We start from the raw sequence: 18,437 nt of genomic DNA on the forward strand, positions 1-18,437 counted from the left end.
GAACACAGGTGTCAAACTCAAGGCCCGTGGGCAAGATCCGGCCCGCCAGGTCATTTTATCTGGCCCGCAAAAGCAGATCATGTGTGTCAACTTGCTAAGATCTGTACTGTAATGTCAAATTGTCATGTGTGATAAATAACATTGATATTTTGTAGTAATTTTGCTACCCAGTTTAGACTCACTTGAACAAACTATTATAATTGACTTGACTGATATAAAAACTAATAATCTATTCATTTGTTATTTGTTGTGTACAAGTAATAATTTTATAGTTTCACTGTCATCGGCCCTCCGAGGGAAGACATAACTCCAAATTGGCCCGCGACTAAAATGAGTTTGACACCCCTGCCTTAGAATGATTAATTAGAATTATACATCACTGCAAACTAAAAACATCAATAATCATTGTATATAATGCAAGTGTATCTCAATAAATTAGAGTATGGAATGAAAAAAAATATATATATATAAATTAAACGATTAAAGCTTACAGCTAATCCCCATATTCATCATCATTTTAGGAAATTACATCATATGGGACTGTGTTCGTCTTGTAAAAGAAATTCGTTGAAACCAAAATTAGGTAGAAATTGCCCTTCTGAAATGTTTTCCTATTCCCATATAATTATGATTTACACGTTTTAAATGGACTTTCTCACGGTATGCACACGTATTAAGACGCACGTGATAATAACTTAGTACAAAAAAAAACAATGTATTATGAACATATATGTATATGGCCACTAGGAGGCGGCATAAGCCCACTCGTGTGTGAGCGTGCGTGTTAAAAAAACACTATTATTTCTTATTACAACCACCACGGTCTTAATTTCCAGCAGCACAAAATCACATACCGTCAGATCTGACTTTAGGATTGATAGATAGTATATACAACTAATATGGTAAAATAAATCCACCAGTATTTACTATGGTCTGTGATTGAAGCCGTGAGGGAAGCCGCCGCTGTCTGAAGTGTTGCTGTGGGCTCGTCTGGAGACGTTGGGGACTTCCACATCAAATATTCATCCCCTACAAACTCAAGCCTTCAATAATTCTCAAAGAAGTGCGCTCAGAGAGAGCCCCTTTCATCCCAGGCAAACAGCATACCTGGACAATGGAAGCAAGAGAGCGTCAAGAAGTGGAGGGGAGGCGGGGTGTTACTGTGGGTAGACGAACATTAAAAAAAAAACCCAGCACATTCTTCATGAGCTTGCTGGCAAACGAAATCCATGGAAACTGGAAAAAAACCCCCACAATGTGGCTCAAAGCAGTGGCAAGGGCTCTCTTCCATGAAAAATACAATTTAAGGATGGCACAAAACTTCTGAACAAGAAATAAACATGAAGTGTATGACGTATGAAGCGCCACAAAGACACCTCTGCCATCTAGTGGTCATTGATGATCATTTTTTCATATTTCTAATTTTTTGCACAGGTTTTCAGGAATTTTTTGGTGTGGTATACCGTAGCTTAGTATTTGTGTATGTGTCCTAGAATGAGCGGTTTTACTACCAAATTAGTCTGTACTCACAACACTGTCAATATGAAAAAGTTCACTACACAATGCTAGAGGTAGCATCAGACTTGAATGGTTCCATTTTTAAGAGGCAAACTGGAACCATAGCCGGGACCAAATTAATACATACATCCTTAACCTGTCACAGCTAAATGTATTTGTTTGTATCAAATTATTTTGATGATCTAGTTCAAACATTTGATTTCATCCCAATCCAAAGTGTACTACTTTGCTTTCGTGAAAATGTACACGAACAGAGGGCAAACATATAATTTACTCGAAAAACTATTTGGTTCTTTTTTTTTCCAATTGCTCCTTTTCCACTTTGAATCAAATTTCCCTATCCTTTGTTCATTTATCCCCTTTGGTCCTTCCAGTCTTTGTTGTTTCTTTCTTCTTTCCTGAGACGGGATTCAAACCCACAACCGAAGCATTATGCGGCACACTTGCTAACCACTCAATCCCGGTGCCCTCTATCTCTGTTTCCAGTGCTTTTCATCGTTGACACGTTTCTTATTTCCTTTTCTCTTTCTTAACTGGAAGGATCCAAATGCAATGACGGCCACATCATTGACGATGTCATATTTTAACCCCTGTGGATGTGTCAATGAATGACTTTGCCGCCTCTGGTGAGTTTTTTGGCAGGTGGTGTGTCGACATGACAGGCCCGCCCTGTCCCGCCCTACCCCAGCAGATAAGAGCTCAGCATGGAGAATCAGACAACGGCGAGCAGGAGGGAATGAGCCATGAAAGAAATGGGAGGTGATTATCTTTTATTGTCAGCCAGGGGAGTAAGTGTGCAAATGACGACTTGCGAGGGTGGGCATCAGGGGTGCTTGGAAGAGAGGCGTGTGATGTTCAAGCTGTCGTGGCATCCTGCTGATTGGCCTGCCGGTAATTAACATCTGCATATGCAAAGGAGTGATTCAGATTTCTCTCCTGAGCCCCGAAAGCAGCAGTTAAATTGATGAGTTTAGGTGTGTACGCACAAAGAGCCACGTCTCCCAACCTTTACTGAGAAAAGGCAATTATTTGACATTAGAAACGTCTCGCGACACACCACCCAACAAAAATGTAAAAAGTGTAATATGGATGATTTCTAGTAAATAACATATTTCGGACCCAACTGTTTTTTTCTGGAGCTCGCATCAATGGAGGAGAAGTGCCCTTTGATGGTAAAGAGTTGATGTTAGCGAGCAGCGTAGCGGTTACATTTTGCTAAATTACTTAAAGACAACCCAAGAAAACATTTTACAGATACACTTTGTACAACTATTTCTGGTCACTTAATTTAGGCTCTTCACCAATAGGTTCCGCTGGAATAATTAGGAATTTTATTATTTGTTAAGTAAATTAAAAACAACCTAGATCTTTTGGGTTATATCTGGTGGCGGAACCCCAAACACAAGTTTTTGTCTTTACTTTCTGTTGAAGTGACTCACTTTCTGCCACCTTAACCTGGCGCCTACTGTTTTACAAAAATGAAAAGGTCCCCAGACAAGCATTCAAACGCATATCCAGTAAATTTAGAGTATTGACTCGTTTTTACGAATTGTGGGAGGAAGCCTGAACCTCAGAACTGTGAGACAGAGATGCTAACGGCTGGAACCAGTCTTGTATTAAGTATCAGAAAGTGATATTTGAGTGAAATTACAAGGACCTTAACAGAAAATAACTTGGTAATGGTAAAAGTCAACTTGTAGAATATTAATTGGGTAAAGATCTTTAAGTAGCTGTATTGAATACAAACCAAAAGTAATTTTATAACATGAAATGTACTTACATTTTGGAAGTAAAGGTATTGTTAAAAAGTGAGTGTTTAGAAATGTCATTGTTGTTCTCTTTGCTTTAATTTAAACTTTTTTTTTTTTTTTAACTTAGACAATGGTCAGTAGGTAAAGGTCTGTTTTGGCTAATGAGCTAAGTTAGCTAGCACACGTTAGCGTGGCCGTCACACTACTCATACACGCCAAAACCAACCCATCATAACTAAAAGAGCATTGCCATTTCGACTTCAACAGAGTCATAGAAATGAAAGATATGCTTTTTCAGGTTGACTGGGGAATTTTTGAAGCTTCATAAATGCCATTCAGGATATGAAAAGCATTTCTGTTAACACGCCCTTCGGTGTGTAACGTGATCCTCGTTATCACCACAAGAGAGTTTCCATTCTAGTTGTTTTGGTCGTCATCTGCTTGCTGGCGGTGTTGTGTGAGCAGCAGAGTCAGCGGCAGGAGCTTTCATCTTATCAGTGCTCCGCACAGGTAATTTGCATGCCTGGTCCTGGACAGGCAGGCAGGACAACTTTTTTGCTTCGGTGCTCTGCGGTTCAGGCATTTAGGCAATTAGTAATTTCTTGATTTATTTTGCAGTGACAAGTAAATAAAATGATTAAGGGAAGTGTAACTGGGTGGCAGAGGGATCGACTGGTTATCACGTCCGCCTCACAGTGCAGAGGTGCATGGTTCGATTCCGGCGCTGGCCTTCCTGTGTGGAGTTTGCATGTTCTCCCCGTCCGTGCCTGTGTGGGTTTTCTTCGGGTACTCCGGTTTCCTCCCACATTCCAAAAACATGCGCGGCAGGTTAATGGAACATTCTAAATTGTCCCAAAGTGTGAGTATGAGTGCAAATGGTTATTCGTCTATGTATGCCCTGTGATTGGCTGGCAACCAGTTCAGGGTTATACCCCTCCTACTGCCCGATGACAGCTGGGATAGGCTCCAGCACGCCCACAACCCTCATGAGGATTAGCGAATTAGAAAATGGATGGATGGATGGATGAATGAAAGTATTATGGATTAAAAATAGCCTGCGCTTTTTATTGAGGAAATGTATTGGAGTACCGGTCAAAGTAAACATTTCACGAAATATCAACAATGAAGTATAGTATACATAGAGGAAAACCAAAGTACAGTCACAAAATATTTTATATTCTGTGACATTAGGTGACTAGAACTGTATTGCTCCACCCACCTTTCTGTCTGGTGTGAAACACCAGGAGGCCATCAGTCAACCTGCCTGACTCATTTGCATATCAGGTCGTCACGATGAGTCCGAGCAGGCAAGCGAGACGACAACCGTCACACTCGCCCGCTGAAAGGTCAGCGGAGCTCAGCAAAGCACGAATAGCTTGTCACCAAATGTCAGAGGAAAAGTTTCTGTACGCTTGTATGCATTATGGAAACAGCTAATTAATGCCACTAGCGCAGCTTCCTGTCACAGGACTTTGCGAGATTGCCGCTTACGTCAGCGGCTCCAAGTTGTTACCAAGGTGACTGAGTGGACTCCCAGTTCGAAGCGATAAGACTCAAGCTACACCATATGTCGCTTGTTAGAAACGCTAAGGTACATGCTTATTGGGTTTACATTTTAGTGGCTAATTTCTTTTGGCACTTGTGACACAAATTACCATTGAATTGCACTGTCATTTGCCGTTAAAGTTTTGGCAGTAGTTAGCACGGTGAACATGAGAGTGAATGATTGGTTGGCTCCTGTAAGCGTCGTGCGATTGGGTGTTCGGTACTTCTCACCCAAAGTCAACTGGGATAGGCGTCAGCCCACCCGCAACCATATACGAAGATACGTGCTATGGAAATTGGACGTACGGATGGTGAACTCAAACCTCGTGTTCCCAGCTCGTCAACATAATTAATTTGAAATTCGCCAAGTAATCCGGCCTAAGGATCCAACCTAGAATAAATGTAAATGCGAATGTCATCCTTATGTGCCGACTGCTTGTGAAGGCATTACAGGGTGTTAAGTCCCCCCGTGGATTTGAAGTGGTCTCAGTGGAACAGGATTAGAAGCAAAAGGGGATTTGAACCCCTCTTGTGGAAATAGAAGCGGGAAAAATGAAGTCAAGACATAGAATACAAAGGGTTAAGCGTGGGAACATTACCCAGCTACAAACCTTCTACTTGTCTGAATTTTATTGGGTCGATCCCAATTTATGTCTCTTTGTCTATATATTTAAATGTCACTTGGAGCAAAGTGCTTCAGCATCATGATGCCGTTTACAGAATTAAAAACAGGGTCATTACAAATGCTGTTTATTTCGTGCCACTCTAGCATATGTCTAAACATGGTAAGAATTGCCTGCTAAGATAATTAGCTTCAGGAAAAAAAAAAATCAAACAAAAGGATATGAATGCACTTTTTAACCAGCAAAGTTTATTCATATATAACAACGGTATAAAGTGAATCCTTGGCTTGCAAAATAGGTGTGCTTCATATTTACAATAGGTACACAATAATATATTATCAGAAAAATCAAAGCAAGTAAAAAAAACAAAAAAAAAACGAGAGAACAACCGCTTTTAAATACCTTGATTTCTTACAATTTTCACAAGACCTTTATAAAATAACACAGACAAACAGCCATTATTATCATTGCCAGTAATTATTTTTGTACAGAACTCCAGTGTCGACAAACATTTCTTTTTATTATTTTTTTTTTACAAGGTGTGTCAAATCTTTTCTTACTCGGGAGTACGACAATGAGCAATCTATCAACAAACTGCAGAGGAGCGTGTTGTTTGGCGGACAGAATGACAGGAGCTAGCCAAAAGCACAACATCAGCCCTTTGACAAACTGAGAGAGTAAAAAAAAAGTGCGCAAAACATCTTTTTCGAAGCAAACAGCTCCGGGTGGACTTGTGATGCGACAATCCAGATCTCACGTGAGCATCGAAAAAGGAAGAGCAAAGCAAACAAACAAACCAACAAAAAAAAAAAAAACATTCTCCGCTTTTCAGTGTAGCTTGGATCCAAAGCGAGCAAGGGAACACACTCGTTGAATAATTACAACAAAAAAAGAAATCTCTGAGCGGATAGGTGCATTCAGCTATTGTATCTTTTTTTTTTTGTGGGTTTTCAGGAGGCGCAGATGGAGCAGCGGGCCAAACTAAAAGCATGAATTAAAAACACTCGCAGCTGACAACCTCAGGAGGATGAGATGAATCGAAGCCTCGGAATGCATTGAGACGAACGTTTCATCCTTTGGAAGAGGAGAAGGCATTTAAGGTCCTGTTTCGAATGATTTAAAAAAAGCATTACTCTGTCCAAGCAACGAGGTATGAGGAGGATACGTTTCGTATATGCTGAGGTCGGGAAGACCGATTGACTGATTCTAGTTAAAAACAAGAAAAAAAAAATTGGAAATAGATCACAATCTTTGCTGAGCGATATCATTATTGTTTCTTCAAGGACACATGGATAAATTTGTTTTTAATTGCTCATATGCAAATATTTGGGTCTCTGGAGGGTCTGTCCACCCATCGAAGTTAATCTTTAGTGTGTGATTTCTGAAACTGTTTTAGTGAGCTAATGTTCAGAATTTCTGCTCCGCCGTGATGCAACAGTGGCCGAGTTACATAACAGCCACACCCATACTGAGTTTCTCCGCCCATAACTTGGCTACCAGGCTGGTAAAGCTCAGTGAAAGATAGCCGAGATTGAAAAGCCTTAGCGCTGGCACTTAGTCGCCATGGTAGTAAAAGTTGTACTCAGCATTGTCGGCAACAGGCAGGCAGAGTGACAGATTGGATCATTTAAATGGAAGAGAACTGTTCAATGTACATTAGATGTTAGTTGGGCATGAATTCTTAAGCCTTTCTGTATTTTGACCCAACATGTGAGACCGTTTATTAAAGTGGAAGTCACGTCAAAAATTATCTTCTTACATTCCTATGTTCTTTGTGGCCCCACTCGTCTAAACATGGCATTAATATTGCATTTGTGGAATACGAATGAAGCGGAAAACCTTGCAAACGTCACATGACCAAACTTGGAAAACAGGTGAGCCGTAACGGTCGTTACCTGAGCCCTTCAGTACAGAGATTTCATTTTCAGTTGAGAGCAAGAGGCGGTACAACTTGTACTGCCACTTACTGTACTTAATGAGCGGCCATTTTGCCTTGGTCTGTACCAGGCAAAATGGCCGCCCACTGAGATGGATAAAAACAGGTGGATTTTTCTGCTTAATTCGCGTTCCACAAACACAATATAAATCAGAATATTGTGCTTAGACTAGTAGAGCACATAGAACAGATCATTGGAGAGATTTATTATTTTTTTTGGAGGGGGGTTGATTTCCCCTTTAAATTGTGAAAAAAAGCAAATATTTCTCCTTTAACGTTCAGTAAAGATGTCCACTTAGACAAACGTATGGAGCAATGTTGACAGTTGTAGCGCATTTGTGCCTTTACACACTTTGCAATATTACTTCTATTGGCGCTACTGTTTTATGAATAGGCCTTAGCGTATTTATGGATAATGTTATGTCCCAATTACCCGAGGGATTTCTACATGGTAAAGCACAGAATGTAGCAAAAGGACCGAGTCACAGGTCTATAATGAGAAATGAGTAACCATACGCAGAGGAAGAGATCAATGAGACTTGCGAGAAAGTGTGCCAAAACAGACAAACAAAAATGTAAGCATGCAGGTTTTTGATAGTTTGTCAAAAATTCAAATCTAATAATTAGAAACAACCAATACCATCAAGCCAAGATCAAAAGGTATTTACATTGGTATGAATATTTATTAATGTACAAGGTCCCTTTTATTTATTTCTTTTTCTTTTTTTTTTTTTTAACAAATAAATACATCCAAATAAATATAAAAATATATATGAAACCTAATCAGCTATGGTGGATAGCTGGTATCCAGTATGACGGCAGCATTATTTTCACATCGTTTGAAATGATTTCTTGGACCTATTATGAGTTTGGTGAATACATTTGCAATGATGTAGAGATACAGGCCTCGGTATTCAAACAGAAGTCGTCTGACGTAGCAGAGAAGAAGAACGTCGCCACATTCCCATGCGCGCCCCTATTGGCAGGACATGGCCACAGCATCGCAGTCATCGCCAAGCCCTGACTTCCTCTTGCCTGTTAGCTCTTCAGGTCCGGCGCAAAACCAGCAAGTCTGATCAAAGAGAAGCATCAAAGCAGGAGCAGGAAGATGAAGGGGAGTCTCCCGCCCATCCGTTCCCTCCTTCCCCATCATTATTCCCCGACGCCTGCCTTCAAATGGTGAGCCGGGCAACGTCTGCCTAAACCTGCCCATGCTCTTCTTCACCTTTACTTTGTCGAGGACGAAGGATATTGAAAAAAAAAAATGGAGCGGGAGGATATCTAAGGCCACCTTTCATACGTGATGTCATGACGTGGTTTAAACTATTTAAACTATGTGCCATGAGCAAACACATTCGGCCCTAAACACCAGACGAAGAATAATCCAAATTTTGCCTCCTTGAATCTAAAATTAAATGCTTTAAGTCATCGATTGTTAACGACTGTTCACATGGTTTGAACATTAAGGTGCTGTGAGACATGATCAGATGATCCAATTCATTTTAAAGTGCTCTATAAATACAGTTGAGTTGACTGGAGCAATTGGTCAGACAACAGCAAATGTATTTTTGACACCGATTTAAAAAAAAAAAGTCTTTACTTTGTTTCCTAACATAATATTTATTTTTTTTGTGTGTGACAGTTACTGATAGTGTAGCTTGTCTAAGTTCTGTGCGGGCAGCGCGGGATCGGTTCCCACTCAGTGACGACGTGGGTGTTAATTGTTCTTTGTCACTATGTGTGCCCTAAGACTGACTGGCGACCAGTTCAGTTCAGTTCAGTTGTGTGTGTGTGTGTGTGTGTGTGTGTGTGTGTGGGGGGGGGGCGTAAGTTAATAAGAAATGTTCATTTTCTTTTGTAAAATATGTGCCTTTAAGGCGATTCCGATTCCCTCAATACAGGTTGGGAAATTCTACTTTCAGCCATTTGATTTGCAAAGTGGAACCTTAATGGATTGGACATATTCCAGTGGATTCATGTTCTTTACACATATCTGTTTTATGTTTGGTTCCTAGTGTATGGGGGTTAAAGTAAGTTATTTTCAACTAAAAAATAATAGTGTTTCTGTAGGTTGATGCGTCTGCGTTAGCGCGTCAGTGGACAGTCTGATATGTTTTCAACAAAGTGAATAGGAGGGTTGGTAAAGCGCTTTGGACAACATATATGTATGTGTATATAGGTCAGACAATATACCGGCAGATAGGAAGATGACTGTTGCTTTGTTGACTATCTGGAGTAATTCAACAGAATGAGTCTGATGTTCTGGTTTCATGATTATCTCCTCTCTTTGATGTCTTGTTTCGTACCTCTAGCATCACATCTCTTTACGCTAGCAAACCTTGGCGCGGCTTGAAGTTCCACTTGTAAAGCATTAACCGATTTTTGAGCAAGAGTCTTTTGGCGCTCGGTCAAACAAGACCCACACATCTTGGCTTCTTGCTGCCTGTGCAAAGACGACGGCGGAGGTCCTATGGAGGCCTGCGACCGGCCAGCTCAACGTGTTGGCACTTGGATCGATCGTTTGAACAGCTGACATATGTGATGTGGCACAGTATGCGAACAAACCACGATATGAAAACAGGATGCAAACGGAGGATTTTGGCTTGGTATGAGCAGCGATGCAAGGAACTGCTTAAATCTTGGGTTAGCTGAAAAAAAAAACGTCCTGGAAGCCCACTTCCATTCATCCTTCAGGGAAAAAGAATATTCTACATTCACATTGGCCTTATCAACACTGCTACATTTACAGATGCCCTCTTCCTTCGCTCCTTGGTCCTGTACACTGTCTAAGTCATGTGACTCTTTCATCCGAAGAAGAGTGTTGGACCAACACCGAAATTTAGCGGTCCCCAGGTGCTGATTCCAATGATAACTGATCATATTTAAGAGTCAAGAGTATAAAAATAAAATCTGAATGCAGCAGTCCAGCATGAGATCTCGACCGCTTTTCTCCTGCGCGCGCGCACACACACACACACACACACACACACACACACACACACACACACACACACACACACACACACAAGTTCCATTTTGGACAATGTCCCAGGCGACGACACCAATAAATAAATAAAGTCTTGTTGTGGCCTTCCATGCTGGCATCACTTTCCAGGTGAGGGGCTCGGAGTTCCAGGGTCACGCGCCATGATGGCAGAGTCTGAGACACAAACTAAAGCAAGTGTACATCCATATTGCACGACCGGTCGAGAAAGCATCGCTCCACACGTCCTTGTCTGATGCTCAGCTCTCGAAGGACATAGCGGCGATGAGCTGCTCCACCTTGTAGGCCAGCCTCTGCTTCCTGGCGTGGTCGTCCTGGTCCAAGGCTGCCGTGATCTGTTCGGAAATATAAAGAGAAGAGATCTAGGTCCAAAAAAAAAAAATTGTCACAGAAGCCAAACCCTGTTTTCCATTTTCCAGAAGTGTCAGAAAAGAACCCCCCCCCAAAAAAAGCTGCTTTGTCTTTGTTGAGGAATATTTATCTATTAGCCTTTCACTTTTTATCCTTTGAGTCCCCGTCGTGTAAATGCGACGTTTGTCAAGGTTCAAGCGTCAGCTTGAGACAAGCGCTGTGTTTGGTTCTCTCATCTCTCTCTTGCCTGTCAGGAGGAATCTCAATCAGGGTGACGGCAACATTCAGGGCAAAAGGGTGGAACAACAAAGCAGGGAAGTGCGAATAGTCTTCTTTTTCTACATACGTTGATACTTCTTGTCACCCCCAGCTGGGGAAACTTTTGTATTAATAGCATCATTTTCATTCTTATTCCAATTACATTTGGTTAATAGAACTGTTGAGAGAGTTCACATCTTGGCTCACACCCACTGTGGAATCTTGGCAACCAATCATTGCCCTATCATAGACTATAATGTATTTCTAATTGAGTACAAGTATTCTGGACCTTGAGCTTAACATACATGTACTGTATAATACAACGCAGTACAGACAACAAACATGAAGGGCCAAGGTGGTCAATCATCTATTCCAAAACTTTGGTTAAAGGTCAAGGTATTCTTAATTGTAACTCGAAGCATTATTGTATTCAATTGAATTCTTTGCACTTCTCTCGATTCCTTCAAAAGAGTTGTACAATGGTTTCTATGCAAAATAGGCATTGAGTGAACAAATGCAAAAATGCTAATAGAACATTGCTGTTAATTTTGCATATTTTTTTTAGGAAAATGATATATTGGGAGATATATAAGTCTTACTTTCAGACTACTTGTCATTGGTTTAATAAACATTTTATGTCTCAACTACTAGCACTTATGGTATCGGTTACTTAGTATCCGTGACGGTGAGTAGTAAAGAGTTGAGTACTCATACTGAGATTGTTCTGGGGAAAAAAGTAGCAAACATCTCTAGTTTTGACTGAATCTTGCAAAACGTGCCGCATGTTTGAATGTGTTGCTCAGAAGCTGCCAAACGCGACGTTAAGTGATCCGTCGAGAGCAAAGGGGCAAGCCGACTGGATAATGGACGCAAAGAGAGGAGGCATACAAGGAAGGAGGACGAGATAGAGCAGTGCGCTGTTCCAACGTAAAGGTCAGACTCCCAAAGGAGGAGCTGACATTAGAAGCAGTGAACGTTCCCATAAATGCTCCCTTTTCTCTTTCCTCCCTTTTATGCTTCCTGTCATCCAATTTGTGCGTGTGTGCGTGTGTGCGTGTGTGTGTGTGTGTGTGTGTGTGTATTGCCTGTGTGTAATCCTGCTCCTGCTTTGTATCCACATGATGTTGTGTAGTTGCTATCTCTTAAAACACATTGAGACATAGAGGAACAGATAATTCAAACCCTAACAGTGGTGTTTTTTTTTTCCTTGAGTTTTTGAAAACGTGACCTCCACTTAACATGGACCAGTGAAAACAACTGGAAACGGCATGCCAAGATTGAACATGAATAATTATGTGTACTGTAAGGCTTCCATTTTCTGTTTGTTTTATAAAAGGTCCACTCTGAGACCTGTTTCCAAATTCTGGCCACAACAAGAGAGTTTTTGTTTGCTAGGCGGTTTTCAGCAGAATGCTTCAAGTAAGCAGCCCCTTGGTGTCATTACGAATGAGACGCATTCATCCCAACCACCGAGTCACACAGGCAAGCGCCGACGTACCTCCTCGCTGTACTTGCTGATATACGAGTAGATCTCATTCAGGGCGCTCAGCATGTTGAACTCGCTGGAATGGAGTCGAGCCTGTTCGGCCAAGTAGGCGTTCATGTCCTGGTCGCTGATGGCTGGCAGCCTGTTGATGTCGGCGTAGTACCTGCGGGACGGCACTTGTCATCGTTCGCAACCAACAAAGTGAACTCGACATCAACTTTTAAGGTCCCAATTTCAGAGGCCTTAACCGTCAAAGAGTGCATTTCATGAGTCGTCGCGCACAATGACGGAATGTGAGATGTGTAGGCCAGCAAAGAGAATCCAAGTTTGATGTATCCAAGAAGACTTAAACAAGAACGCATTGGGAATGGTGTGTGAACTATAAAGCTTACCTCTCAACCCAGCTCTTGTAATTGGGGATATCTTTAGCGTAGAGGAGCTTATTGGATGGGGAGTCTTTGCCCAGGCGGTGTTCAGAAGTGGAGCAAGAATCCATGAATGTCTGAGCAACCACAGACAGACAGGCGTCCGTGATGCTGCTCTTATGGATGTCAAACACAAACTGTGGGTTCTTGATCACGTTCACCCAGAAACGCAGTGGAAGGCTGGAGGATGGAGACAAAGGGACTGGCTAAGTGCGATGGCTGCTCACTTCGTGGGTGAATTCTCTGTCGGTATTCTGATTTCACAATACAAAAGGTGACTTTTAGGGTCCTCGGTCTGCTCTCTTACCAGTTGCTCTTCCACGTGTGGCGGACATCCGTGTCATATATGCCGTGCTTGTCAGCTTGTTCGTCCAGGAAGTCGAACATGTACTTGATGGCTAGCGGCAGCGTGCTACCTCGGTGAACTGTACTGAACAATGTCTCGAACAGGTCGTCAACAAATTTTTGGAGCGTTCCCTGCGGGGGACATGAGAGCAGTAAGATGAATGATTTGCCTTCAAAGATCGGCCATCTAGTCCGCCTCCCGCCCCAAAAAGAAAGAAAAAGCATGATCCCTGGGTTCATATGTTTTCAGTGCCTACTTTGGTAGCGAGTAGCCTGGTCAGGTAGATCTCCGAAACCATCTTGCTGCCGCGGTCTCCTTCCTTTTGGTCTCCATGCTCATGGTTCTTCACCAGGTGCCAAACCTTTACACCACTTTCTAGATCCGGCGTGATCATGGGAGCGCGAGACCGCAGGCTGTCGGGACTGCCAGTGTAACGGAACGAAGAATCTATTTGAAAGATTAAAACATTCAGCAGTCAGATATATATATATCATTGCTTTGTAGGTCACCAGAAATGCATGATTTTGTGATACTTTAAAGGCAAACCCAAACATAACCATTCAGAAGTGATGACTTGGCGTGAAACTTGATTTATTGGTTGGCAGGATCCCGAACTTCTCTTATGGGTTATGAGAATGAGTTATGATTCTTTGTCACAGGTTTTGGACCGCTCATTTTTATTTGACCGTATTTTCCGCACTATAAGGCGTATAGAATAGAAGCCAACATAGTGGCTGCGGTTGCGTGATGCAGCCACTAGATGGAGCTACACTAAAGGGAATACAACATAAGAAAACCTTTATTCGTCTCGCAATGGAGAAATTCCCAATAATACAATAAAATACAGCTTTATTTATAGAGAGCTTTTACAACCGTTGCCGCTGTAACAAAGCGCTTTACAGAACACTAAAAAATACAATGTCCAAGAAATCAGAATATCGATCCATCGCATTGGATTGAAAGGCGCACTGTTGGCTTTTGAGATGCTTGAATTCCTTTAGGTGTGCCTTATAGTGCGGAAAATACGGTACTCTGGCATCATCTTGCATCTTGAGAGGCAAACAACTTGAAGCCCTGTATGCCATTTGCTCCTACGTGTTAAAACCTACTGGAGTGATTTCCATTAGAGCATGAAGCCAAGGAAGAAACCATTAAATGGCTTTGTGAAGCATTTTGTTTTCACTTTTTGCCATTTGAGTCACTCTAGCATGAATAACAGAACATTCCATCCCGAAAGCGAAACAGCACAGAATGACCGAATGCTCATCCTCCACAAACGAGGAAGTAGAATACAAAAGCGGTATCCTTTGGCTCGGATGAGGTCTACTCTGTATCGAGTGCCATTCCGTTTTTTTTTTTCTTGTTTGTCACTGCATGGCTATTTTGGGCAGTATCATGATCTATGAGTCAATGACTAGAATATAGTGCCAGATTTGTTGAGTGGAACATGTACAGATGAGCTGGTCTTAAAAATACCACTTTATTACTCCTCTTCTTCCACAACGGGAGGGAAAACCTGCTATCACGTTCAAATCACGGCATCTAAAAACGTTGCTAAGCACCCAAAGGCCCCATTGTCCCTCAGCATGTCAACTCTGTTCTCACATTGCTGCCTCCTTGCTCCTTGGCGATAACACATCACTTTCTCAGTCACTAATTAGCAAGAGTCTCCCGGCACTGGGATCCCCGGAGATTTGGGATCTGAGCATCGCACGCAGAGAGGCGCTCAGTGAGGATCTCTCTCACCTTGCTTCAAAGGCCCGGATAAGCTCCAAAGACCTTTTTTTTTTGCTGCCAATACAGCCACACAAAGTGTAAAAAATATGACCGGGCGACATCTGGCTCCCCAAAGGGAACCCGGTCTCGAATGATACACAGGGTGGATAGCGGTTTTAAATCTTAATCGAGCTACTCCGTTTGAAGACCTCTTCTTTTTTTTTTGGGGAGGGGGTGTTCCTCCATCTTCTCAAGGACACTTCTCAAAGTTCTCTTGGTATGGTGGCAGACTCACATCTTGATGGTGAGATTTTTGGAACATTTTTTTGACAAATTGAAGAGGGTATGCATTGAGTCAAGGCACTGTGTGTCAAATGTAATTGGATACAAATCCATCAACGAGTGTCGAGGTGTAGTTTTGTTGGGTCATGATGGATGAGGGTGCACTTCCAACAACAGTAACAGAAGAAATGGAAGCAAGTTGAGTGCACTTGGTCCATTTTACCCCAACATCTGATTATACTACTCAACAGCAAATCTTAATTATATGGCTGTATGTGTCCTTGAATTCATGTATGATTACTTTCTTTTCTAGAACATCAGTTTTTAGATATATATATTTTTAAATAAAATGCACCTTTAGCTAAACCTAACCTTTAATTAAATATGACTAAATACATTAAATAACATATTATAATGATAATAATGATAATAATAATTACGATTGCTACTCTAAAAGACTGATGTGCTTGAGGGGGGAAAAAAGACAAGGGCAGAATCAGAAATCGTGAAAAAAAAACCATCTAGTTTACTTGCATTTCAGATTATACAATCGTGAAATAAAATTGATGACCTGATATCATAAAATGAATTGATATCATAAAATTTAAGGTGAGACAGTTTGGCTTGTAACAATGCCACCGTCATGAATCATGTCACACGGGATATCAACATCCCTCCTGAGACCACAATCGGCAATGATGTAGTGCCGTGTGGGTTGACGGTCTTGAATGTGCCCACGTGATAATACACGCTTGCGTCGGTCATTTTTTATTTTTTTTTTTACATATTTTTTTGCACAAACACTCCATTTATTGTAATATGTATACGTTTAAAATATGAAATCAATGTTGTCAAAGATATTTTTGACAAAACATTTTGTTTATTGTTCTTAACTTATGTAGGTGTGTAGGTGTGTGTGCGTGTATATATATATATATATATGTGTGTGTGTGTGTGTGTGTGTGCGCACACACCAACCACGGCAGTCTGGTCTCGGGACTCACCATATCTGCTGATGGACGAGCGCGATATGCTGGCTGAGGGTGGAATGTTGTACGACGACGTCTGTTTGGGCACCAAAGCCACCACACAACGGTCCGACACCTGCGAGGGCAAACACGAACATCTTCACATCCATGTTTGCAAGCCACGTTCATATGGCTCGAAATCGCATCGGTGCACGAGATCTTCCAGAGGTCTGCGATTCATTCAGTTAAAATTCAATTAATATCCGCAGTTTGCTTTCAGTGTCACGGATCTCGTGGCTTAGAATGGCCCGTACGGAGAGCCCATCATTTAATAATACCCTCTGATGTCTTCATGTATTACTAACTCTCTCAAAATGTACAAGTAAAGAAGACATTACATAAGGCCTGCGTGAATAATCCAAACATATTCCTCCTTGTCATGTCTGTTCATTACTTTCAGGCAGTTTGGGGCATGGTGGCTGCACTTGACATGACTGCAGCAACAGAGATGTGAAGTAAGCTTTGGAACTGGGATATTAGAGTGCTCTCCGGGGGGAAAAAAAAATACAGGCGAAGAATCTTGTGTGGATTTTGCATCCTTAAAGGAAAAAGTATAATGTCACCATATGGAGGAGAAGAAGAAGAATGTTAAGAGGGCAGAGGACATGTTAAGGAGTAGTGAATTCATTCTTTTTCGCGAGCACTGGGTCATAAGTGAGCTTGGAGCTGATCACAGCTGACTTCGGGCGAGAAGCAAGTTAAACCCCGGACTGGTCCGGAGTTAATCACAGGGCAGTTGGAAAGGATCGTTCACCCAAATGGATGATTTTGAGTCTTCAATTAGCCTAACATGCAAGCTTTTGGCAAGTGGTCCCCAGAGGAAAATAAAAAAAAGCTACGAACTCCAAAGGGAGACTATAACCCAGATTCGAACAAAGAATTTCTCCAGCACAAGGCAAAATGTGCTAACCTACATGCTACCTTCCAAGTAGGAGTCGGAACTCAAAAAGCCTCATCACAAAACTGATGACTATCAATCAATTTGATACGATCATGTTTCTCGACAGCTTGCAATTTACTTGGAATGATATATCATGATAACAGAAGATGAACAAAGTCAAACCAGGACATGCTACTTGGAAGATACTCTAAAGGTTGTCGTGCCAAAATCAAAGCAACAACTTTGATGAATGTAAAAGATTGAAAAGTTGGCATGACAAAGGTGTCAATAGTTGCCCGTCTTGTCTTTGTTCAATGTTGCCCACTCTGCATCCATTCCAGCCTGGTCATCCCGGAAGGGGGTTGTCGCCCATATGGGGGTTAAGATCAGAAGAGGTCGTGTATATTTGTCAATTGTCGGCATGTGAAGACTTTTTGGAATTCAGGGCTACATAAATACATTTGAGTGTGGGAAGACTCTAAAAAGATATTTTTAGAATTGTTGGTTCATTGGTCTTCATGCCTTCCATAGCTGCAATCTATTGCCTTTGCACCTCGATTCAAAGGATCCTAAATCCAATATTGTTGTGTTTGAAATGAATGAACATCCAAAACATGCACTACCCACCCAAAATGGGGCAAAGTACTACATGGCACTAATGTAAGTGTTGGGGGACAACAAAAACAAATACTTGAGATAAGACAGGGGTATCAAACTCATTTTTGTCGTGGGCCGCAATGTAGTTGTGGTGTCTTTCGGAGGGCCGTTCTAGCGTGTACTATGGCCTCATACCACAGACACAATCATCCAACCCAATCTGGCTGCTCTGTCAGCCACATTGGAGAAACTCATGAACCTGCGGCGGCACCTGAAGAGGAATCCTCAACATTCTGGAGGGAAAATGAAACCGTGCCCCTCTCAAAACATCCTCCCTTCACCCTTTCAATCTCTATCAACACAACTCTTCCTTATTTGTCTCCCCAACCTCTTGCATCCGCCTCCTTTCGGCCAGCGCTCTAATAAACCGACGGCATGGACCTCCCTTGCTATTATTCCAGTGATGAGTTCCCTATGAAAGGCGTGAAATAGCCTCCGTGTCGGCGTCCGCCCGGTACGCTTCCCTCCATCCCCGCGAGCGCTTTCCCGACACAGACGCGGCGGCAGAGATGGATCCTTGTGATAGAGGAAATGATTGAAGGCGTGCACATTCGCCCCTTCAGGGATAATCCAGTGTGGGTGCGATAGTGGGCAGGTGCGTTAGGAGGCTACGGGGCCCTCCTGCGATAAC

The 18,437-nt window shown here is 42.0% G+C and overlaps 1 protein-coding gene across 1 annotated transcript in view; it reads right to left on the reverse strand.

Moving 5' to 3' along the window:
- Positions 1–5,663: 5,663 nt before the first annotated feature.
- The window catches only part of plxna2 (plexin A2), a 157,644-nt gene continuing 144,870 nt past the window's right edge, over positions 5,664–18,437 (reverse strand). The window contains exons 26-31 of the mRNA XM_019866573.1: positions 16,246–16,345; positions 13,500–13,690; positions 13,205–13,374; positions 12,865–13,077; positions 12,485–12,635; positions 5,664–10,712 (exon numbers count right to left, since the gene is read on the reverse strand). Coding sequence (XP_019722132.1) covers positions 10,617–10,712; positions 12,485–12,635; positions 12,865–13,077; positions 13,205–13,374; positions 13,500–13,690; positions 16,246–16,345 — 921 coding nt within the window. The 3' untranslated portion in view covers positions 5,664–10,616. The remainder of the gene's footprint in view (positions 10,713–12,484; positions 12,636–12,864; positions 13,078–13,204; positions 13,375–13,499; positions 13,691–16,245; positions 16,346–18,437) is intronic.

Source organism: Hippocampus comes, unplaced genomic scaffold (genome assembly GCF_001891065.2).
Source record: "Hippocampus comes isolate QL1 unplaced genomic scaffold, H_comes_QL1_v1.1 scaffold139, whole genome shotgun sequence".
Taxonomy (NCBI): domain Eukaryota; kingdom Metazoa; phylum Chordata; class Actinopteri; order Syngnathiformes; family Syngnathidae; genus Hippocampus; species Hippocampus comes.